The 24,849-nt window shown below is 42.9% G+C and overlaps 1 protein-coding gene across 2 annotated transcripts in view; it reads left to right on the top strand.

The window, feature by feature from the left end:
• The window catches only part of CPVL (carboxypeptidase vitellogenic like), a 110,401-nt gene that overhangs the window by 81,458 nt on the left and 4,094 nt on the right, over positions 1-24,849 (top strand). For both annotated transcript variants that reach the window (XM_016135961.2, XM_036230430.1), the window contains exon 12: positions 7,899-8,081. In XM_016135961.2, coding sequence (XP_015991447.1) covers positions 7,899-8,081 — 183 coding nt within the window. The remainder of the gene's footprint in view (positions 1-7,898; positions 8,082-24,849) is intronic.

Below are 24,849 nucleotides of genomic sequence, written 5' to 3'. Positions count from 1 at the left end.
TTCTTTAAAAAAAAAAATTTTTTTTTTTTTGATTGGTGAACAGGAGAAGATTTAAAACTAAGACAGATAGCGGGCAACTGGGAACACTGCGCAGCCTGGAATAGCTTAGGCTGCTGTTCAATCCCTTCCCCAAACAGGAAACCACAAAATGTTAGAGAGTAAGGTCACTAGATCATTGGGAAAAGAGCATAACTTTGTCTGCAAAGTATTATGATGGATTGTAAATGGGCCAAAATATAAGCATAAATCTTTCGTCTAAAAATGCAACAACAAACTCCAGCCTTCTCACAAAAGCAGTTTGCTTTCCTGTCGCGCCAAGAGTCCAAAGCCTCCTTCTGCGACGTTTCAGTAATTTTCCTGATAAGTAGAGGAGTGAATGGGCAAATAGAAAAGTTTTGTGTTCTCTGTCAGTAATATGTGTGTTTTTATTCGGATTAGAAAAAAAAAGTTAAAGTTTAGATCAGTAAATGGTGACACTAAAACATACATTTCTGCCCCAATCCCTTCTTTCGAGTATTCATCTATACAGACACCATTACAAGCACAGATGTTTCTTTTCCCCTTTGAATATCATGTGGCATGTGGCACCCCCTAATTTGCCTGAGATCAATATCTGAGTTGAGAGGCTGTGGGATCTTTTTGGTTGAGTCTGCAGGTAAACCAGTCTGCAGGGATCTTTGGTTAACATGGTTGCTTTATACCTGCCATGTAAAATATTTACCTTTCAGAGTTATACACTATGTAAAGTAAGCATTCATCATCATCATCTGATTCTGTCTATTAGGTCTTTACTGGGGAGAGGTTTTTCTTGCCGAGAGTTAAAATTATGAATAATTTTATATATCCAGAAGTTGAAAAATTCATGGCTTGAAATATTAAAATGACTATATTTTAGAAAGATGTAAGCAAAACTGATTTTTATTGACTCTCCTTTTAAGGAAATCTTAGAGGATGAATGAGTAAACTTGCCTTGCCTCTTCTGATTTATTCACTTTTTGCAAAGTTAAAAAAAAAAAAAAAAACCTCGAGTGTCAGGAAGACAAAGGTCACATCTTTTCATATCTGGCCCCTGGGTACCTAATCCTTAGGCTCTTCAAAAATATTTGCTGTTGAATAAGTAGAGATGTTATAAGAGCAGATTAAACAAACAAACAAAACACAATCCTTACGTGTGTGAGCATGCACTCTTTTCTCCGGCTCAGACAAAAAGCCACTTCCTTTCCATTTCGGATGGAAGTGAAACTCAGCTGCCTGTGGATCCAGGAAGGAAATGAAATAAATGAATAGAGTTGGATCAAGACCTCTACTGATCTTTCTGTTTAATACACGACAAAGGCATGGATACCGAGAAATATTTTTCTCTTCTAAGAAAAACAATAGCATAAGCACTGAGTAAATGACAGCTGCCCTCGCCCCTCTGGCAGAGGGGACAGTAAGGAAGGGCTGGGACCGTGTCTAGAAGGGACAGCTACCGCACAGTGCTCGCTCATCACGGCCCAGTGGACGAACAGACCCAGCATGGTCAGATCTCCCAGTATTCGAACGCTGGCATCTAATTGCAAAAACAAGACGACGACACTGTGTAGACTAGATGAACATATCTATAAGCTGCATGCAGGCCGCGGGCAGCCAATGCAAAACCTCTGCACGCTACTGTAGAATTTATTTTTCAGATTATTCTTGATAAGGAGTAACAAAAACATTGATGAAACCCTGCTCTTCAGGCTAGAGGACATTTTTATATCTCATATCCCAGCTGGCCCTCCTAACAACTCTGAAGTGTAGATAGATGTTCCACTTCACAGAGGCGAAAGTTAAGGCTCAGAGTGTGTAGGTGACATATCCAAGGTCACCCAGGAAGCAGAGACCTCAGAAGGCTGAGCCGGGGCTGAAGCTCGAGACCTCTGTCTTCCAGTGCCATACTACTGTCATAAGCGCCTGCCGTTTGTTTTATCAAATCGGTGACCTCATGCAATTGTGTTAGAATTCTAACTCTTACATCCTAAGTCACAATTGTAATCCACAGGTAGCATCTCCTTTAGAAATTATGGAGCTATTTGAATTGCTATGTTGAGCTATTCAAATATGGTGATGATAATAATAATAATAGCCAGCAATAACTGAACACTTATTATAAGCCCGGGATGCCCAGAGCTTTACATACATTATGTTGTGTATGTAATTCTCCCAATGTCATAGGTCTTTCTCTTATACCCATTTTACAAATGAGGAAACTGAGCTCTAGATAGGCTGAGTAACAGAATCAAGAGAATCTTGCTAGTGAGTGAGAGAGAGAGAGAGAGAGTGCTCAAAACCAGCCGCAGAGCTAGTGCTCTGAACTTCAGACATGGGTCCTTCATTCCAAAGGGTCACACTTACCTTTAGGTTTGCTCCTTGCATGTGGAATTACAAATGTAGAATGCACCACTTGGGGACGTGGCTCAGGGAGGAGGCAGCATAGAAAGCCCTCTTAGAAGCACACACTTTAGACTCGGGCAGATCTGAACTTGAATCTGTCACCATTTGGCTTACTTCCCTGCACCTCTGCCTCCTAATACCTAAAATAGAATAAATAACACCTGCCTCCTGGAGGTGTTGTGAAATCGTGGTTGTAAAATGGAGCTCCGGAATTCTTATGGCACCATTCTTGCAACATGTTGAGAATGCAAGAGTTTGATTATTATTCAAAAACGGCCTTTACAAAAAGCTACACTCCTTGCCATCCTTTTCTAGTATTCAAGTATGGAGAAATTCCCTGTGATCTTGAGTCTTGTGCTTCAAAACTAAAATTTCCTTTAAAAGAATAATTTATGGACTTACTTTTTGACTCCCAAGAAAATACTGCCGAGGTGCTGTGCCCGATGTGTGGAAGTTGTCATGAAAGGCATGTTATTCCAGGAGTCTGCATATATAGAGTTTGAGTTTATCCTGGCTGGATTTCCACCTACCGTAGGCCTTTGTCTGAAAGAGTTAGATTAGCAACCAAGTATTTGACCACAAAGACATCCATATACTCTTAAGGTTTATTTTAGAAGTGCTTTGTTGAATCACGTCATGATCAAATCATCAGCCTGCTTGAGAAAGAGGAGGACCTAATACTCATTGACTTCTCAGTTCGCGTTAGTCACTGTCGCTGTCTAGGAGCTTTGTGCACATTATCATTAATTCTCACTGTAATGATATAGGGCTTACCATCTTCTTGTTCAGGAAAGGGAACTGAAGTTCGTGGGGGGTAAGCCACATGTCCAGGTGTCCCCGTTACTGCTTGCTGGGGCCATGCGTGCACAGGCCTGATGGCGCACGAGTTTGGATATCATGCTCTTAGCAACAGAAACAACTCGGATTACTTGGGACATGAAAAGAATTGATTGGAAGACATGATAGGTCACAGAATTCACAGAAAAACTGAGGAACTGGAGTGAGGAAAGATGGGAACCAGGGGAAAATCTGGGAATCCAGGTGGCAAAACTAATGGGCAGATTTATCAGGAAACCTTGAGTTGCTCTGTCTGTTTTTCAAATTCTAGCATGTGAGTGCCCTAGCTTAGGTCACATGCTCATCCCTTGCACAGAAGAGGCAGCACTCTGTGATTGACAGTCTCCACTCGGGCTGTATCCCTTGAGGGGACGGAAGTCCAGTTACCAGGAGAAGGCGGGGTGGACCTTGGCAAGCCAAAACAAAAGACGTTCTATAAGGCACTGCAGAGAACCTTTAAAGAGCGTGACTCACTCTACCTGATAGGTGGCCGTGTGTTTTATGGGGTGCCAGGCACCGTGTCAAGGCCGCGGATGGACAGAGTGCTAAGGGGGCCCCCTCCTCAAGGAGTCGGCGCCATTCCACAGCCGCTCCTTCAAGGCCACTCCCTGAGATGGAAGCAAGGCATCTGTTCACCGGCCGAGTCATGCCCTTGCACACATCCTTGTGCATGGAGCCAAAGTGAGCAATGACTGAGAGATGTCACCAGCGTTGAACAAACAGACCGAGATTGTTTCTGAACCAGAGACGGGAACCGCATCACACGCAACCAACTCTCCGTTTCGTAGGATTTTGGCACTAAACATTCAGCTGTGGGGAGTCAGTGAATGCCTGTTGGTTTGGAGGAATTCAGCTCCTCTCACGTGGTTCTAGGTAGACATTTGGACATCTGGGATCTGGGACACATTCCGGCACCTCACTGTGTCACGATTTCCTGCGGCGGACATGGGCGATGTGACTGACACTTCTCGTCTTCATCGTGAACCGCTATGAGAATAAAGCCCCATGCACATGAGAGCACTTCAAAAAGCAAAGAACGTAATAAAAACGCTTTTCTCATCTCTGCCTTTTGACAGGAAAAAAAAAAAAAAAAAGATGCTCGTACCAAACCACCTAGTGCCATCTCTTATAAACGTTAAAATTAAAAACTCTGAGTTGAATTTTTAAGATCATTTATGAACAAACCGAAGTTATGCCTTTTACCTAGTTGCCATGAAAAACTGAGAGCCGGTAATATTTGAGTTTACACAAATTATTCCCCAATAAAGACCCATCTTTTGCCAAACAAAGGTGCCTGACCTCTTAGTGTTATTGTTTGTTTTACTATTGTTTCTTTATAAAAACATCCTAACCACATTTACCAAAACAACTAGAAGATAGTCAAGTTAAAACAAATCACCCATATTTTAACTATTTGAATGGCTATATATTGAGGTATTCTTTTCACAAATTTGAAGCATCTTTTTATAGTAATTATAGAACACAAATAGTGGAATCATAGTTTTTCATTGAGTTTTTATTAGGAAGTATTTTTCTATGTTTTCACATAACCATCAGTTTCAATAAGCTAACCAGTCAGGCCTCAGAGCACTAAAATAAAAGGATATTCCCTGAAAGGAAGGCCTTTGCTCCTGATCTGAGGCCTCAGAGATGAGCAGAAAAGAGAGGAAACTGGTATTTAGGGTCCTGCCTGGTAAACCAGCCCCAACCAGCCCTGTTCTTGCACCATGATTTTTTAGACTCACTACTGACAAGGGCAGTGTAGCTAAAGGCAGCATTCATTTGTCTCCTCTCTGCCTTTAGACTTTGTTGCTTAAAATACAAGCAAGCCTCAGGGGGAGGTTCGCCCCAGACTGTCCCAGTTTTAGCCTGAAAAGTTCTGCATCCTGGGAAATTGCTCAGTCCAGGGCAAACTAGGACAGCTGGTCACCCTACAAGGAAGAAATGAAGCAAATGCGTGCAGATCCTTTGTAACTGGCCAACTCATCAAGGTTTATCCTTTGTCCAGGATGTGGGTGTGGGCTTCAAAACCACCCGCCCCTACACTCCACCCACCTGACTTCTCAGCTCACTGTCACTGAATCCTGGGCTAGCTCGCCCACTCACCCAGCCCCACAGCCAACTGGGATAGTCCTGTGGGGGCTGATGAGAGTAAATGTGACATTTAGATAAAAATAGAAGCTCCGGAATTCTTGTATTTAAAGCTGGCAGCCTTAAATGACAGCTCCGAAATCGCTTCACTCAACCATTAATCTGATTTCTTTTTTGGTTACACTTGACCTACGTGCCCTTTAAAAGTTAAAAATGTTTTCCTTGCTCTGCAAAGGAAGGATTTCCATTTGCCCTCCAGAATGTTCCCTCCCCATATCACATGCACAAAATTATGCAGTTCAGCCCTTCACTGCCTCATTCCAGGGACGCAGTGCTCATGTATGATGAGTCTGGATGATCAAGGGGCACAGCTCCGGGATGGGCGTCATTTCCATCCGGTTCAACAAACTTGTACTCTAATGCTGTATGTCTAAGCCTGTTTTTGCCGTAATCTGTGGATTTTCATCCCTTAGAGATGAAATCAATGGAATGAAATCCCTTAAATCAATTTCAAAATATACTGATGATAATAAGGTAGCTAGGCGAGATGCTCAGAAAGACACAAGCTTCGTTTAGTGGCCACCAAGAAGAAAACACCAGATAGAATCATGTATTTGCTAGTTAATCAGCATTTGTTCATTGAAGTCTAGAAAAGGAATTACTTTATTGATGATTATCTTCATTAATCAGCTATAATCAGGCCTTCCTAGAATTAGCGAAGTATTTAAGCCTTGTTTGCTGGTACAGATCATCTATAATTGTTTCCAACTGTTGGCAGAACAGCTGTAGGAGTTTTGCATGAGCCATAAGTATTCGAGGTCTTTGAGGCAATTTTTTTTTTTTTTTGGTATAAACAATGCAAATTTTTATGGCTGTAGTAAAGTTGCGTTTTTTAAAGAGCCTTTAAATCGACCAGGATTTCTCCCTGTGGGACTTGACTTAGGAGAGTGGAGGTGGCGATGGTGACCGGAGGACCCAGAAGACCCCACGTTCCTGCAGCAGAGGCCCAGGGCTCTTTCATCTTGGGCTGAATCCTGGCCCACGGCTGCTTGAGGATTTGGAGTGTGTAAAAGTCCTGGGCTTTTTAATTATGTGCAAGCCTTTTAAGAAGCCTATCCCAGGAAAGCAAAGATGGAAGCATTCACAGTGAAACGTTTTATATCCAGTGTGAGGATTCAACCAAAGGTCTTCACTTGAGCCAAACCAGAGTTTCCAGCTAGATCAAAGGGCAGTGAGGAGGTGAGGAAAGCTTCCTTGCTGGGCAAAAAGTGACAATACTTTATGAGAATTAATATTGTGTTCCTTGCATAAAGATACCCTAAGAAGAGTAGAAAACAAAGGGAAAATTATTCACGTTTCCTCCACCTACACTGATCAACTGTATTCATTTTTTTAAATTTTCATTCCTTATATGTAGATATATATATATCTATTTTACATATCCATAATTGTAACATATATTTGACATTCAGCTTCACACTTAATATTTATGCAATAAACATTTTCTACATTGCTTTGTGGTTGAGTCAAACATTTTAAATGGTTCTGCTCTACCCCGTGGAATCTCTATATCTCAGTTTATTTAAGCTCTTACTAATTATGGGACTTTTAGATTGTCTTCAAGTTTTTATTATAAAAGACTAATGAATAGAGTTATGTAATCTATTTTTTTTTATTTCTTTGGGCTATTTTTTATAAAATACATTCCAAAACATTAGGATTATGGGGATAAAGAGTCTGAACATTTAAAGTCTATGTGTTAAAAGTGGACCATTGTGTTAGTGGCTGAGTTCTATTTCCAGGAAATTGAAAGTCGTTTGGGGAGAAAAGGGTTGTCTCAGAGTTGTTTTCACTATAATATCCATCAACTTTGAAAAAAAAAAAATATTGTGTTTCGGGAAGAAAGGACATTCCTCACTGTTGACAAATGGCTATGACATTGAAAGGATGGAGGTATTGGAAGTCGCACGCCAGACATTGTTGCCTCCAACAAGTAAGGAATCTGAGGCACCTGCATCTGTCCGTCTCCCTAAAAAATGGTACTGGCTGCTGCGAGATCACTGTGGGAGGAGAGAGCCGTGTGGATTATCAGCCCCCTAGAGAACGCCCAGTTCTCCTGTGACTGCAGTGCCTGAGGGCGGAGTTAATGACATGCCGGCCTCCTGGAAACCCTAGGACGTAGGGTTGCTCAGCTCCACTCACTGTAGTCCTGTTCTTTACCCTAGCCATGCGCCCCAGTACGGGATGTCACTGGGTAATGTAGCACAAACGATTTTGCAACCAAGAGAGGACTTCATGCAGATTCCCATGAAAAATCAAACTTTTCGAAGAAGGAAGGGGTTGAGACAAAGCTCGAGTTTGTTTCGGGTTGTTGGCACATGTGGCCAAGAGGCAGAAAAAGACCCCAACCGACCTGCGGGGCAGGCCTCTCTGAGCGTTGCCTCGGACGAGCTCGTGGTCCCTTTTCTCTCTTGCACACGTGCGCGCTAGAGATAGAGGCACGGGCTTCACTTTCTGGATCCCGCATTTTGACCTGGCTTGATTTCGTTTAGGTTCTGATCTACAACGGCCAACTGGACATCATCGTGGCAGCCCCCCTGACGGAGCGCTCCTTGATGTCCATGAACTGGAAAGGGTCCCAGAGATACAAGAAGGCGAAAAAAAAAGTTTGGAAGATTTTTAAATCTGATGATGAAGTGGCTGGTTATGTGAGGCAGGTGGACGACTTCCATCAGGTATGAATACGCTCGGGGGGTCCTGAGGTAGTGGAAATGGGATTAACAGGGAAGCCTGAATTCCAGCAAGGCAAGGCTGGCCTTAGGCGAAGTCGCCCTCCAGCAAACATGTGTTTTCTGCAGTCCTGCTTTCCACAGAAAGCAGTGCTCTGGGTTTGTATTAAAGTACATTGGACTTAATGTAAAACGAGATGAAAGTATAGGTATCATTCAAGAAATAAGGTAAGAATCGAGAAGACGTTACTCAGCCCCAAAACGTGAATTATTAATGAGAGAATTAGTCTATCGGAAAACGAAGGTGAGCTTGAACGAATTTCCCAAGGAAGGTTCAGTTTAATCTCCTCTGGCAAATCTGGGATGGCATTTACGTGTTACATGCGGAACCCAGAGCAAAATTTTCTCATGTGACAGGGGTCAAGTGTTATGCCTGACCAGGGCCGTCCACTGCACCTCAGGTGTGCAGGTCTGAGGAGAGACAGGACCTCTTCTACAATCGCATGACAATTACGCTGTTTATCTCCAGAAAGTTTTTGGAGAAATTAAGAAAGCCCCTTGGAAAGCTTTTGTTCAGTCAATCAAGAGAAGAAATTTAAATCTTCCAGACTTGACTTTTTTTCCCCATGATTTTTTATTTGGGGCAACAGCTTTCAAAATGCTCACATTTTCCAGTAAGCACCTCCGTGCTACAAACAGAAATTATTCAGAGACATGCTACCTTAAAAGTACTTGGCTTTGGGATAATAAATGAGAGTTCACGAAAAATTTCTTAAGGCATCCCTGGATTATGATATGTTACTCATTTATGTTGGAAGAAATGATAGATCAAGTAATGTTATGGGCACTCTAACGTAAAAGGGTACCTTTGCCTCCCCTCCAGTCATTGTAACCATTAAATAACATGTAAGAAATTTAAATATTGTACAAAACGTTAACTGCCTTGGACAAAGGAAACAGTTGAAACATATTTCTGGGCTCAAGTGAGAGGAAAATCTACCTTGGAGAAGTTATGTTATAGTTTTTAAATGAGATAAATTGCACCCAAGAATTAAAGACTGGTAGAATGGCAGACAAGGCTGGGGAAGGTCAGAAAAAAAGATTGTTTACATGCATAGCGGTCTGGAATTAGAAGGTGCTATGTTGACACCAATTTTCGTCTCCCCAAAGCTGCATTCACGTTTCCAGACCCTTAGCTCCAACTTTATGGTAGTTTGTTGGTTTTGTAGCCTCTTGGCCTCTGGATCAGCTCTTGCTTTCTTGGGGACAGATGCACAGAATGTCTGACTCCCTTGCTTTTGAAAGGGAGACAGAATATGGGCCCCCAAAGCAGTCGTCCTCCTGATCTCTGGAGCCTGTGAATATGTTACATCATATGAAAAGGGATTGAGGGGCTACAGATAGAAATAAGGTTGCTCCTCATCTGACCTAGAGCTGGGGAGATTATTCTGGATTATCCAGAGAGGCCCAGAGTCATCACAGAGGTTCTTAAAAGTAGATGAGGGAGGCAGATGAGTCAGAGTCAAGGAGAGATTCAAAGATGCTGGCTTCGAAGACAGCGGAAGGGACCATGATATGGGCGGCCTCTGGAAGCTGGGAGAGGCGTGGAAACGGATTCTCCCCTATAGCCTCCAAAAGGAACAGAGTCCTCCCCACATCTCGATTTTAGTCCAGTAAGACCATTTCAGACTTCTGACCTCCAGAAGTACATATAAGAAGTTTATGTTGTCTTAAGGCACTAAATGTGCGGTTATTTGTCATGTCAACAATAGGAAACCAATATGTACATGCCTCATTCCTTGCTTTGTAGGTATTCAGGACTTTCAATGAACGTGTTCTGTATATTGTCCACCTTTTCTAGTTTTTCTTCGTCGGAGGATTGAGAGCAACAAATTTCTCTGCTAAGACAAGATGTGTCACTTGCTGCTCTGTTCTTTTAACATCATATCATACATATTTCTGAAGTTACAGTATAGATTTTTACTCATCTTTAAGTCATAGTCCATTGAATTGATATAATTAATTTTCTTAATTCTTCTCTGGTTGACCATTTAATATCTGTTTCAGCAGTTCCAATCTGCGTCGACTATTTAAATAAGTCAGTTGAAAGATATACTATGATATTTTGTGTGCGAAATAACAAAAGAGAAAAAGGAACAGAAAATATAGCAATAAAAGATAAGCATTATGGGGTGGGTTCATCTACCTCTATTTATCTTCAATAATGATAAAGATAGTTTTAGCTTCTTGAGCACTGAATGTACGACAGGTGTTATTATTGGTACTTCATAGATGTTATCAGAATAGTCTTGCCCATGACATGATATCATTTCCATTTTACATATGAGGAAACAGACTCTGAGAAGGTAAATAATAAAGCCAGTATCATCCGATGACAGATTGGGATTCAAACATCATTCAGTTTGCTTGCATAGCCCATTTGTATCATGTCGCCTCTGACATTTAATTCCCAGTAAGGTGGGGAATGTTAAAAAACTTGTTTAATTATTTTTTCCATGTCTGAAAGATATTTGCTAGGCAATCCTCGTGTGCAGTATAAAAGAAATACTTATCAATACTTCTCAGGATCTAAACTTACCTCTAGCAATATATTAGAACATGGTGATATTTTGCCTGTGGCCAGAATTGAAGAAATATTAGTTTAATGATAACATGTCCATTTTTTTAAATTTCTGACTGTATCATCCCATTCACTGACCAGATGGTCTGGCTGCTATGAGCTCAGTAGGATAAATACAATAAAGTCCTATCTATCGAGGAGTTTTCACTCAAAGTTGGGAAGAAGTAAAGGCAGAAGATAAGTATACATACACATTATTAAATAAGATGATGTTAGAAAATAATACTGGATAACATGGAAAGGCATCCGTGGTGGAGTGTGCAGGGACTAGTCTGGGTAGTGGATCTAACAAAGAAAGCTCTCCGAAGAGGCGAGACGATTGGACATGAAGGGGTCGCCTCGTGCAGAAGTAGGTAAGAGTTTCTGTGCAGAGAATCTCTAAATGTGCCAAGGGGCAGAGATAAGCTGGAGGTATCTGAGGAAAGGAAGGACCAGTGAGATCAGGGTGTGGTGAGGAAGAGGGAAAGGCAGAAGACGAAGCGGGAGAACTGGCTGCGGCCGCGTCAGGTGGGACCTCGTAGGTCGGAGCAGAGTTTGGATCCAGAAAGTTGATCAGCTCCCATCTAAATTATACATAGGTATGTATATGTATATTCCGTCTTCTGGAACGTCGTTAAACCTCAGCCAGTAGATAGAGCTTGGAACTGGGAGTCTTCACTTCTTGCCCTGGCTCAGGATCCCTTCTGGTTCAAATTCTGAGTTGGTCATGTTATCTTCTTTGGCGTTATGACTTTCAGCATGCAGGCCCTTAAGTGGGATCTCTTCTCCCACAGGGAAATTTAGTTTGCTGTCAACATCTTTCTATTGGAGAGAATTTTTTGCTTTAACCACTGACTAGTTCAGGAGTGGTAATTGTTTCAGGATTGAACCGTGTACAGTATCTGGTTATATACCCATGTGTGTGTCTTTGTATGTATATGTATTTATTTACGTGCACATACCTATAACTTATGTAAAAACAGCATAATGTAGTGGTTAGAGACATGAGTATTTTAGTGAAGAAGACCATGATTTGCATTCTGAATATTCTATTTAATAGCTATATGACCTTGGGCAAGTTTCTTACCTCTCTGTGCCCCAATTTCATCAACTAAAAAATAGGGCCAGTAGCAATATCTGCTTGCTAGGGACTGAATTGTGTCTCCCCAAATTCATACTTTGACGCCCTCACCAATGATGTGACTGTATTTAGAAATAGGACCCATTAGGAGGTAATCAAGGTTAATGAGGTCGTAAGGGCAAGGCCCTGATTCTATGGGATTAGTGCCTTTACTAGAAGAGACACCAGAGAGCCCGCCCGCTTGCTCAATCTCTCCTCCTTTCTCTGCCATGTAAAGACTGCAGGAAAGCCAGAAGGATCTCTCACCAGAAACCAAATTGGCCAGCACCTTGATCTTGAACTTGTCAACTTTAGAACTGTAAGGAATAAATTTCTGTTGTTTAAGAACAACAGTCTGTGGCATCCTCATAGGATTGTTGAGGGGATTTGATGAGCTAATAAGCTTAGAGCAGTACCTGACTCATAGTAAATGTTTGTTAGTATTATTACATAACAAAAGGAAAATTATAAATAGTAAAAGTCGAGACCAAGGAAAATGTTTGATTGAAAATCAGCCCTTAGGGGAAAGTTGAAATATGAATATTTAGGTTATTAAGGGCAAACATGGACGTCGAGTTGCCAGAAGGCGATGGACATGTCGCCTGCCTCGCTTTATGATGAGGACCCCACCAAGCACAGTCGGCATGTTCTCCAGATCCTCTGGTGGCCGCCTGCTACTTCCTGTCCCCAGCCCGCCTGCTACTTCCTGTCCCCAGCCCGGCCTTGCGAGCGCTGCAGTGCCTGGCGTCACGTATGGCACATACAGCTCGGGACGCCAGACTGCAGCTACAAGGGCACCATGTGCCACAGAGGCGGGAAAAGGGATCGGCTGCCACTCGGAAACATGTGGCAAATGTCCCACGAAGCCCGCCGACTCTTCTTGTGAATGCGAAACACATTGAGAGATGAAATGGCACTCCTCGGCTGCCAAAAAAAAAAATGGGCAACAAAAGACCAAGGCCTCCATATGTTTGTAACAGGAAGTGTCTCACCAGGTGGCAAAGGATCTGCCTGTTATGTAAGTGATTTAAAAATGTTGGCGGGGCTGTGGAGATGAGGGTAAAAAGAAGGAGGTAAAGAGCCCCAGTGTTTACGAAGCCATTCACTGTGGGCTTTGGGGTGAGGATACTGTCCAAAAGTCAAATATCTGATAATGAGAAAAAAACGGACCTTAGCCGTGGACTTGCGTTCCAACAGGAGACGCACAAACAGGACCGTGTGTGTATGTCTGCCAAAAAAAAAAAGCTCACTCTCTGCCAGACTCCACAGCTCTTAATTTAAAGGTTAAAACCCAGACTTGTCTTCTGATGGTTATTTGAAATGTCCACTTAAAGGAATGGCAGCTCCCCTCGAGGGAGCAGCAGGGTACAGAGGCAGCAAGTGTCCACAGGAATTCCGGACAAGTGATGCCCAGGAGAACCAAAGGCAGCTCCAGCCGGCCTCTGGAGATGAGGTGAAGAACAGGTCTGCTTGTTGCCCCTTGTTGGTCCTGGCCTGTGGGTAGCAGCCTCTGGTGTCTGGACCATTCTAAGAATCGGACACGGCCTTGTTATATCGTTGGCGGCAGTGGCCTTTTCTGAGCCTCAGTTTGTTCATCTGTCAAATGCTGAGTTTGGACTGAGTTATCTCCTAGATATCTTCTAAGAAAGATCTGAAACATCTGTGTTTCATTAAAGCCCAGAGGGGCTCATTAGCAGGAAATGTAGAGTAGCGTAGTGTCCTTCAGCGTATATATTTGTGGGTGTATATATAAACATACACCTACAATTTGCACACATACAGCCCCTCTACTGGTATTGACTCTGGGGTGTGTGTGTGTGTGTGTGTGTGTGTGTGTGTGTGTGTGTGTGTGTATGGGACACTCCGGTTGGCTGGAGGGTGGCTACGGGTCTGCCCTTGGGGTGTGTATGTGGCGATGGCAAAGGTGGAGGTGGACAGTCCTTGGCAGCGCATCCAGTCCACATGGAATGCTCTGGCTCCTGAAAGGAGAGGGGAAGGGCTCCCCAGAAGGAGGAGAATGGAGACAGCATGACGCGCAGCCAGAAAGCGTAACCACCGCTTCCTGAATGTGCTTTCTCTAAATCTAACGCGGACTTCATTTTGTTTCTTTGACTACATACAACAACAACAACAAACAACAACAACAAATGGAGAAAAGAATTACCACAGTCCTCGGAGCAGAGGGCAAGGTTGGATAAGATTTGAATGTTTCCACGGATAATCCACAGAGGGAGTGACAGACAGCTGGCTACCTGCCTTTCTTGGACTTCCCACTGGCCATTTATTTACTTATTTATTTATTTTAAGAATTTAAACAGCTGTGGGAGCATTGTGAACCATTTCTGAAGGAAATAACTGTGCCAGAAAGGTCTTCAGCAAGTTCTTGATTTCCCTGACAAGATCGCAATAAGCGAAGAGCAGTAAACGTGACTTCTGCGTTTGACTGAGTGGGGATGAGAAGTTAAGACAATATTTGATAGAGAAGAGTAACTGTTAAACAGATCTGAGAGAATGATTACCAAATGCAGCTAATTCCCTGGGAAAACGCTTTGGCTTCCTTACAGAAACCGTTCAACAGCATCTTCGGCTCTCTCCCCATCTGTTCCTTTCTGCACAGAGGGAGGTTGTGATTTGTGGGTTCTTTGTCTCCATCTCCTAGACCTAGGGAAAGTTCTGTCCATTTATGGGGTTCAGACTGTGGGCAGAAAACCAGAACACAGCAACCAAGCCACACCCCCACCTCCCAAATAATGACACTTGCTATCATCAAGGAGTGTCATGGCAGTCACAGGTTGGGTTCTCCAAAGCAGACATAGAAGCAAAGCTTGGGGTACAAGATGTTTATTAGGGGTTGACAGCTGTGACAGTAAGGGGCAGGAAGCAGAACTGGCGGAGGAGGGAATCGAACTGATAACAGACCTTGGCCAACCACGCGGGGAGTCCCAGAGAGTGATTTCTATCAGTGTCCCACATCGGGCCAAAATGACCAGGCCTTTATACCCCCACCTCACTCTGTCTCCAAGTGTGGGTGGGCATTGTATCGGGAAAGGCTGCGCTCTGCAGCCGAGGCAGACCTCGCGGAAGCTGACAGCTGAAACCTGTGTGCTGACTGGCTTCCTGCCACGGGCAGCAAGTCCCTCCTTGAATGGGGATCTTTGGGACACCTCCACGTCCCCACGAAGCCCACCCAGATAACACAGCTGCACGCTCTCAGGGTGGGGGCAGGCGGCAGGCGGGCAGCAGCAGAGGCTGGGGGTTTGCCGAAGGCCATGTGGGATCTTGGTCTTTTTTTTGCCTGATGTTGGCTTTCGCCTGAGCTCTCGGTGTAATTATGCCTTCTGTCTGCATTAGAAAGACAGATCAGCCTTGCTTTTCAATTCATATCAAGAGTCCAAGAAAGGAACATCAGGAAAAAGAATAAAAAAACTGCCAGCAATTTTTTTCAGTGATTTATGATGGAGTAAGAAATCACACCAAAACTTAGTGCCTTACTACAACGACAATTTACTAATCCTCACAGTTATGTGGGGGGAATGGGATTAGCTGGGTGGTTCACCTGAGGTAGACTGAGGTCACATGTGCAGCCGCATTTAGCTGGGAGTTTGGCTAAAGCTGGGACATCCAAGGTGATCTCCTGTCCTTTACGTGCTTTCTCCACGTGGCCTCTAACCGTGTAGTGTCCTGGCCTGTAGTGTCCAGTCCACAGCATGGTGGCTAGTCCCCCCAAATTGAGAAGTAAAAGAAGCCGGTCCTTTTTAAGGCCAGAATTCATAAGTCCCAGAATATTATTTCCATTGCATTCTCCGAGTCAAAGCAAATCATGGAGCAAGGCCAGATTTATCGCAATGGGAAGAATGGCAAAGAACTTGGGACCATTGTTAATCCACTACATTTTCTAAATCAGTTTCAACCCTTTAAATATAGATTCCCATGCCCCATCTCAAGATATCTGATTTATTCATCTGGAGTAGGACCTGAGGGTCAGCATTTAAACATCTTAGGGAATTTTAACGAGTAGCTGGTTTAGAGGAACGCTGAACTGCGATGTCTTTTGTCCCTCTACTGATACTGACATGGCCTTCATCTCACAAGAATGCCGTGGGGCTTATATCTGGATAACTTCTGTTCTGCCCCCTGAAATATTTTCTAGGTCCTGACCCATTTTACTTACTTCCAGGCCAACCAGAAAATATGAGAAAACAGTTTTACTTTTCACAAACCAACCATGGAGCTGAAGCGTCACGTTGAGTAAAGTGGCCTGCAGTCCACGGTGTCTATCCGTGTGGCTCTAGTCCTCTGACATCTTCATCCAAAACCTCACGCTAAATTTTAGACCTCAGTCTCTGCCATGCGTCGTGGGTTTAAAAGTGGCCTCTGTTCTCTCAAAATACTGATAGGCCGTCAGTAATTTAGACTTGGAGAAAAACTCTTTTATTTGTTCAAAACATGAGCTTCCTTTTCCCAGCAGAAGTTTGTCTTTTATTGAAACGACGTGACTCTCGGTGCCAAGCCTTTAGGTAGTCGTGTGTCTTTGTTACTTTCCAACAGATACAACTAGACCAAGCAGGGTCTATTGTAAACGCAGTCCAGAGGAGGTCTCAGCTAAGAGGCGGTCCACCAGTCACGGTGAACCCATTTCTGGAAATTAATTACTTATTATCTGTGGCCGGATAGTAATTAGTCAAATGCTATAATGAATTGATACAATTAATTCCCCGGCAAAGCAAAAATAGAAATGCATTGATTTAGACTGCAGCCTTATGAAGAATGAACTTAGCCCTTCCATTAGGCACTGTTAGGTTATTTAATAGGGATTCCTAATGCAGGGTAAGGGCCTGTGGTTAGGATTCAAGGGGTCAGTGAACTCAGAAGAGAAAAAAAAACCTGCATCTTTATTTTTACTAACCTCTAACCAAAACAGCATTTCCTTCCATTATGAATTATGAGATTTAGCATTTCCTGCCATTATGAAAGCAGGCACTGAATCACAGCGGCATTAGCAGTGCCTTTGACTTTGCCGGCAATAGAAAGCAGAAACACTTTCATATCAAAAATGTGCACCATCGCCAATACCTTCAAACAGCGTGTATGACCGCCACCACAAAATTACAGTAATAATCGGGCCCACGGTTGCTTTTAATGAATGTGTTCATACAGAAGTATATATCTTGCTCTATCACAAATTCATATTTTTTATATCGATGACTTCAATGTAATGGCTTCATTTGTAATCTACTTCATTTATATGTATGTTTGATTTATATATACACATATCTAATATATTATGTGTGGACTAGAGGACACTTTACTAAATGTGAGGCTTCAGATCAATGGCTGGTTTGTTAAGATGATATACAAATATTTATATAGAGTCTATTTAAAAACATTAGACAGCCATAGGGCACCATAGCACAAAAGGACCAAAAACCCATGTGTTAGACTATCTGAATTATTAAAAATAATGTATAGACTCTCCCCAGCCCAAACCATAGACCACTTTTGGTGACCCCAGATGGAGAAGTTATGAGCTTAGCTAGCAATCAAGTAGACTTGAATTTTCTTTCTAATGTATTGTCTTGGCAATTCTAACTACTTTTTCTATCACCACACTCGAGTGACGTTATACTATAGGGCTTAAGAGACTGGATACTGTGTTTGACCTGCACTAGCTCCCTGCTCCGCGACTTCCTAGCTGTGTGACCATGGGCGGATTATATAACCTCTCTAAGCTGCTCCTCACCGCTGAAGTGGGATAATATCAATACCTACCTCTTGTGCAGGGGGATTACTATTTAAGATTAATTGAGATAATGCTTATACATTACTTGACACTCTATCCGGAACCTAGTCGGCATGTAATAAATATTGATTCCTACTGCTTTCATCGGTGTCTCCTAGCATTAATCTGTTTTCACAGGGCAGGAAGCTCTCCCCCTGTGTAATAGGGCCCTTAAGAGATACTGTGCTTTAAAGACTTGCATGATGAAATGGGCTAAATATTATTTATACCATAGGCCTGGAACTACTGTACCTGTATCTAGTTTTAGCTTCACTGTAACAAGGAAACTGTTTTAGTAAGAGGAGGAAGAGGTAGAGAGGGCAGGGGAGGTGTCCCGCATTTTGCCACAGGGCAGTCTAATAACAGTAAATAAAAGTGGCCAAATTGAATAATGTTTCTAAAGCATTGGATTCCTTCTAACTGAAGACTAATCTGAACCACCCCTGTTGACAAAAATGAAGCCTCCAGCCTTTTTACTTGTGTTTGTGTTTTTCCATTTGTACTCAGCTTCTGACATATGGAAACAGGGAAGAGGGGAATAGAAGAGTTTAGATTTAGAGAGTCAAACGCAATCTAGCAAAACAAAAAACTAAAAACACAACCAACTATTTGGCCACATGCTCTTCTGCTGCCCAGCATGGAGTCGTGGGTGTTTGTTTTTGTTCCTTATATTTATTTTTTTTATGCAGCAACCAGAGTCCCAAGATCTAGCTTCTGGCGCCAGCACTGTCTTCTTAGAGCTGCCTACCAGAGGGGCACTTCCCACTTGTGTCTTTGTTTCCCTTCAGTTGCTTCTCTGTATCCTCCCCACTCACCGTTTTCAGGTGTATGGCTCCTCTCATCGTCTCTATGTTGGGCGGAAGAAGAAAGCGAGACAGAGACCATGCTAGGTGTCTTACAAAGATTAATTTTTGTGAGCTTGACAGCTTTTATTTTCTTTTTATTTTTTAAATTAGAAATTGGATGATAACCAAAGAATATGTAAAATACTTGTGTGAAATAAAACAAACAATGGTAAATGAACACCCTTGTACTGACCAGCTAGTTTAAGAACTGCAATGTAGCCAGGAGCTTGCCCTCCCTGATTTTACCTCTTCTCTCATTGCCCCTGGAGGTAAACCACTATCCTGCATTATGTTTTTAATCATCCTTCCTTCTCCCACTTTTCTTAAAAAAAAAAAAAAAAAAAAAAAGATTAATAGTTTTACTGTAGATATATATCTCCATAAACAGTATTTATTTCTCATATTTAATTTTAGAGGTAGAAATTATCTGTGTGTATTTTGTAATAACACACTTTTGCTATTTAATTCTTTGTGCAATTTATCCATGTTGACATGTTCAGTTGTGCTCCATTCTTTTTCATTGCTGCATACTATTCCATTGTATAATTATATCATCCATCAATTCTACTACTGGTGGATATCTGGGTTGTTCCCAGTTTTTTCCTACTTTAAATTTTGCTGCCATGAACATTCTTACACATATCTCCTTGTGCCTTGTGCAAGAGTTTCTCTAAGAATAATGCTTAGAGGTGAAATTGATGACTTCACTGATCTTCAACTTCATGAGATAATGCCAAACTGCTTTCCACATTGATTGGTTTCTTGCCAGGAATGCATAAGAGTCCTGGTTATTCCACTGTCTCACCAACTCTTGGACTTGCCTCTCGTCATCTTCCCTGGGCTTGTTAAATCAAAGGGGGGCTTAATGTTCTTTTCTACGTCTAACAGTCACGGTTTGCCTTATTTTTCTCTTGCTGTCTTTCCCACCTTCCTCTCTGGCGGCCATCACCCTGAAATGCTATAGCATCTAAACACAATGCAAGGGTGGCCTGAACGTGTCATGTCTAAGTCTTGGTGCCGCTTTGGTTGTGCGAAGGCATTTTTCTTTGGGGATGTCCTGTGCTGAGGCTGACTTCCAAAATATTTAGCTTAAAAATATTATAAATGTATTCCTTCAACACCAACTCATTAACAGTGGTTCAGATAAATTTCGACTCATTCCCTGGACCTCAGGCAAGCCCTCAACCACTGAAAGAAGAACCTGAATCATGTTCAACACAGTGTAAGACCCCTCACTTTATTCAATGTCAGTTGAAACAACAAGGAAGTAAAGCGACTTAGCCTATCGCGTTGCTGTGACTCTGACCAGAAAATAAAGAAAAAACAGTGATTGGCAAATATTACTCACCCAGTGCCTTGGCTGGCATTCCTCACATCTGCTTTATAATATCCTCCTCAGTGCCCCGATTTTATTCATTTCCTAGTGCTTGAGACAGAAACCACGAAGAATTACTTAAAAAGAAAAACACTGATTTTCTACAAACCAATAAAAAAGTACAGCATTTTAGGGACACTGAAAAAAAAAAACAACGATGACTACGCCACATTATAAATTCTAAAATGAAACAGTTTTTGCCTTGTAGTGTTTTTTAAAAAGGCACAGGTTTTCAAAGCTGCCGTTCAAGAACACTCTGCGTGTGTGTTTCCAGCTGTCGCGTAAACTTTTCTCCTCTTCCAGGAGCTTCCTTAGCTGGTTTTAACTCGTCTGTTTTCCTCCTCTCCACTCTACCCTCCCCTCTGTGCTTTTTCCAAAATGCAAGTCCGATCGTGTTTTTCCCTCATTGAAAACTTCTCACCGATTCTCTGCTACCTGCGGAATAAAGTCCTGTCTCTTCACAGAGCACAGTGAAGATGTTTGATCTGGCCTCTGCTTCCTTCCCCAGCCTGAACTCTCTCTCTCCCTCCCTCTCAATTAGAATTCTGAGAAACAAAACAAAACACCTTATCGTGACCTCGCCCTGTTGTCAGCCAGCAATTCCCATGGGATGCCCTCCCCTTTCTCATGAGGCCCTTTCCACTCCTCTGACTGCCTGGAAAAAACCCACCTGCCCTTCACAGCCATGCTCCAGCATCACCCCTGGGAAGCCCTCTTCCTCCCAGGACACCCCCTTCTCCGCACCTCTCTCTCCACGTACCTCTCCTATTGCATATACCACAGGGTGGGGGGGGGGCGGGGTTCGTTTAACTCTTTAGTTGCCTTCCTCCCCTGCTTGGCACTGAGCTCCTTGAGGACAGGGATAATATATGATTTGTCATTGTAGCACAGCTCCCGGCAGTCAGTAAGTGTTCATCATATTAGAATTAAAATAGAACTGGCCTCCACCTCATGCCTATACCCCTCTCGTGTGTGTGTGTGTGTGTGTGTGTTTTAATACTACGGTTATCAAGGAATGCCGTGGTTGCTCACCAACTGTACACACCGCAATGTCTTCTAGGAAATAGACCAGACATGTGAGATAATGAATAGTTCGAAACAATACAAACTAAAGGATGCATTGTTTATGTCAGCTGAAGACTATTTCCTTTTCGTGTTACATGGGAGGAAAAAAGAAATATTCTAGGAAACAAATTTATGGAAGGAATCGTAGAAGTTTTATTATGTCGGTGGCTAACTAGAGTATCCTCTCTTTAAAAACTTGAAATCTTGGTATTTGGATATTTTTCCTTTTTTTTTTTTAAAAAAAAAAAACAGTTTTCTTCCTGAAAACAAAGGAAATAATAAACAATAGCAACTCCCAATTTTACTCTGATTATTTGCCAAGAGTCCTCTTAGTTAGTGTGGTTCTTTTTCATTAAAGAGGACCGATTAGCATGAAAAGAATGCTTCTAAATTAAGCTACTTAAATATGCACTTAGCTGATACTCAGGGAGCTAATTTATTGTATTATTTAAAATATAAATTGGATAGCAGATCTATTTACTAAGGTATAACAGCTAGGCAATGATGCATAATTTTCTCTTAGCTGTTGAGTGGTTTTTAAATAATCTATTGAAATTTAATAGAGAACCATTTCATTATGGGAAGTGAATAAATACTACTAAGAAGACTAACATTTGAAGTATTACCCACATGTGGAGGATGGGTTTTAAAAAATTAATAACGTTTGAGGAACACAGAGGGAATTGGGGTTTGCTCTACAAACAGTAGCGCCTTTTGTTGTTTTAGCTGGACGTGTACCCAGATTCCCGAAACTGCTTGTGGGAATGTTACACAGAGCCAAGGAACAAACCCGGTGAAGGGTGGAGCAGGGCGGAGCAAAGAGCAGTGCCACGGGACAGGATAAAAGTACGCTCCGTGATTGCCACGTTGTCATCTAGACCGAGGGCCCTGCTTTTGCTTAGCGCGGCCTTTGGCGTGGTGGTAAAAACCGTGTGACTTGCTTCGTTTCAACAAATGGCACCATAACATGTTCTGCATCCTCCATTCCTGGAACCTGGGGACATTGGCCAAGGCCAGGGTCCCCTGAGCAGGAACGGAGTTGAATCTAGATCCCTGTCTGGTCAGGAGTTGTCCCAAACAGGCCAGCTCTGCGGTGTGTCATGTCAGGGGCTCTGACGCTACCAAGATGCCCGTGAGCGTGGTGGTGTGGCCTCGAAACTGTTATTGCCAGTTACACTAGAACTCGGTGGGGGAGGCAGGAATGGACGCAGGTGACTGGACCTTCTTGTCTTTCTGCAGATATTTGAAACCTGGCCCTTCTGATTTCCTGAGCCAAGGTTTCAGAGAAGTCTTAGACCTTAAAATTTACCCTTTTGAATAGATGTTTCTTTGATGTATTTTGGGAAAGAGGAAGACTGCCCAAACATTTCATCTTTTCCCCAGGGGAGCCAACATGTCAGAGAACCGGTGGTCTGAGGGGCAGTGGCTTGGGAGGGGGGACGCTGACCTGCAGTGTTTGCCAGTTTCCGTGGTGTGAGGACTCCCGCCGTAGCTGATTTCAAGCTACCAACGTGACGTCGCTGAATATGGAGTGAGGCGGCAGCGTGCACACGTGCGAATGAGCTCCAGCATACCACGGCTAGAGCCGGCCTGCGCTGCCGTTCGCAGGAAATAAAACTTCGGCAGGTCGGCTGGCTCTTGTTTCCATGTTACCCCGAAGACAGTGAGCGAGTCAGGCTCTAAGTCCTCGGAACACTCTTGGCGGGTAGCATTCATTGCTATAACCTCTGCCCTCTCCTCCCTACGCTCGATCTGTCCTCTAAAAGAAAACTACACATGCAGATCATAAAGTTAGACATTGACTCAGGGTAATTAACGAACTGGACTGTGCTTTTTATGTCAAATATAAAAACCGGACGTGGAGACAGTAAAGTTTTGATTACTTTTTAATTCCATCCCATTTATGTTGTGAAGTGGCTTCTTCAAAGGCGAAGAAAGAACAGCTTCCCGTCATCCTGCTAAGACAAGTGAGGCCTCACTTGCCCGACATTTCCACGTGGGGCAAAGCGGTCGTGGCCATTGCACGTGGTGAAGGAGCTGGAGGCGAGGAATGGGATGGGCCGCCGAGTTGGGTGGCTTCAGGGATAAAATTCACTCTAGCTAGTTAAGCTAGATGAGGCCGAGCTCATAGTCAAGCTGCTTTCTCACTTTACTTGGGATGTTTCCCATGGGAAGGAAGGATTCATATCATAGAAATAAAAGAAGCCTGGAAGAGAAATATTCCCCTTCCTGAAGACTATATAGCAGTCCTTTCTTTCTGAAAAAATATAATAATGAATTTTGTATTTCTTGTAACTTATGCTCTTCCTCTACTCTTAAGGGAAAAAATATTCCTTTGACCATAAAGATAATAGTAGTATGATAATAATTGCTTGAGAGCTTGTTATTTGTCTATACGGCACATGGTGCAAGCTTCATTCATATTTGTAGACAGAGTGCCGTGTAACATTTTATATGCGGTATCTCTTTGCCACCTCACAAAAAATTAAATATTCTTAGCGTGCTCAACCTTACTAAACTGCCTGGCACTTTTTCAGTTTTCGTATTGAGAGTTCTATGGTCTCAGAAGCCTCTCCATCCTGGACAAACAGGGACAACTGGTCACCCTGATTCTTATCTCCATTTTACAGATGAGAAAGTAGAGGCAGCTAAGTTACTGTGCCAAAGTCACAGAGCCAGGCTCCGCCCCAGATCTGATGAATTGAATGGCGTGTTCCTGTGGACTGGGGCTAGTCTGACACATGCTATTGTGTCATAGTCAGAAGTGGAAACCGCAAATGACGGTATCGTTGCAACTGCTTAAGTAAGATGGCGCATCTAAGAAGCGATTTGACAGCTCTGGAGTATATAGCACTGCGATGGCTACATGTGGGCGGGCTAAAGCAGCCTTCCCCTCCTGTTGAGCTATCACTGGCTACGCTAGAACTGTACAAAGGCAAATCTCAGAGAATGTGCCCTGGGGATTATGGAAGCCACTCTGAACCTGGATTTCGGCTTTTTCTTTTCTTTTTTAAAGTGACTTTGTTAGGAAGTGGCTACTAACAAACTTGGGTTTGCTTTTTATTCTCCTTCCCGAGTATCTTTTCTTGTTAGTACATATTTTATTGGAGTGCATGTTTATTTTATTTCTGCTTATGGTTCGCGTCTGAAAGCTAATAGGTAAGATTCCATAAAGGTGGAATGGAGTAAAAATAGTAAAAGAAACCATAACGAACGAGACGCTCTTGAGCATCTTCATCATTTTGTAGGGAAAACGAGAGCTATAAATCTATCCTATATGGCCTGCCTCCCCAACCTGCTTCTTCTTTCTTGGTTAATACCACCACTCCTTGCAAAGCTGCCCGTGTGAAAAGGCTAGAATGGGGAGAATGCGTGTGTTTTGGTAGGGGGCGGGGTAGTTCAGCTTTACCTTTGTATCTAATAATCACTAATTTTACTGCTTCCACCCAGCATCCTTCCTCTCCTTCCCCTTCTCACCATCTGTCCTATGAGCCTCCTGAACAGCTAGTCTCCTAATTTACTTCCTTGCCCCCTCCAAACCAGCCCCCTCATTACATATCAAGTTATCTTTCTATAATGCAAATGTGAGCGTGTTACTACCCTGAGCATATCTAACCCTTTAGGATATATCGAAAGTAGGCAAACCGATCGAGACAGAAAGCAGATTAGTGATTGCCAGGGACTGACAGGGAGAGGGGCGTGGGTAGCGCCTGCTAACGGGTGCGGGGTTTCTTTTGGGGTAATAAAAACATTCAGCAACCAGACAGCGGTGACAGTGGCCCAGCATTGTGCATGTGCCAAATGCTGCCGCGTTGTTCACTGTAAAATGGTTAGAGTGGTCATTTTATTTTCCGTGGGTTTTAACACACACCCACATATCCCATAGGACGAGGTCCGCACGGCTCCGCAGCACGTCATATGGGGTTTACCCGTTCCCCTCCACCTCTGTTTTCCCTCTAACCCTTCGTAA

Source organism: Rousettus aegyptiacus, unplaced genomic scaffold (genome assembly GCF_014176215.1).
Source record: "Rousettus aegyptiacus isolate mRouAeg1 unplaced genomic scaffold, mRouAeg1.p scaffold_m13_p_13, whole genome shotgun sequence".
NCBI lineage: Eukaryota > Metazoa > Chordata > Mammalia > Chiroptera > Pteropodidae > Rousettus > Rousettus aegyptiacus.
The sequence above is the reverse complement of the archived record's forward strand: the minus strand, read 5'-3'. Positions and strand labels throughout refer to the sequence as shown.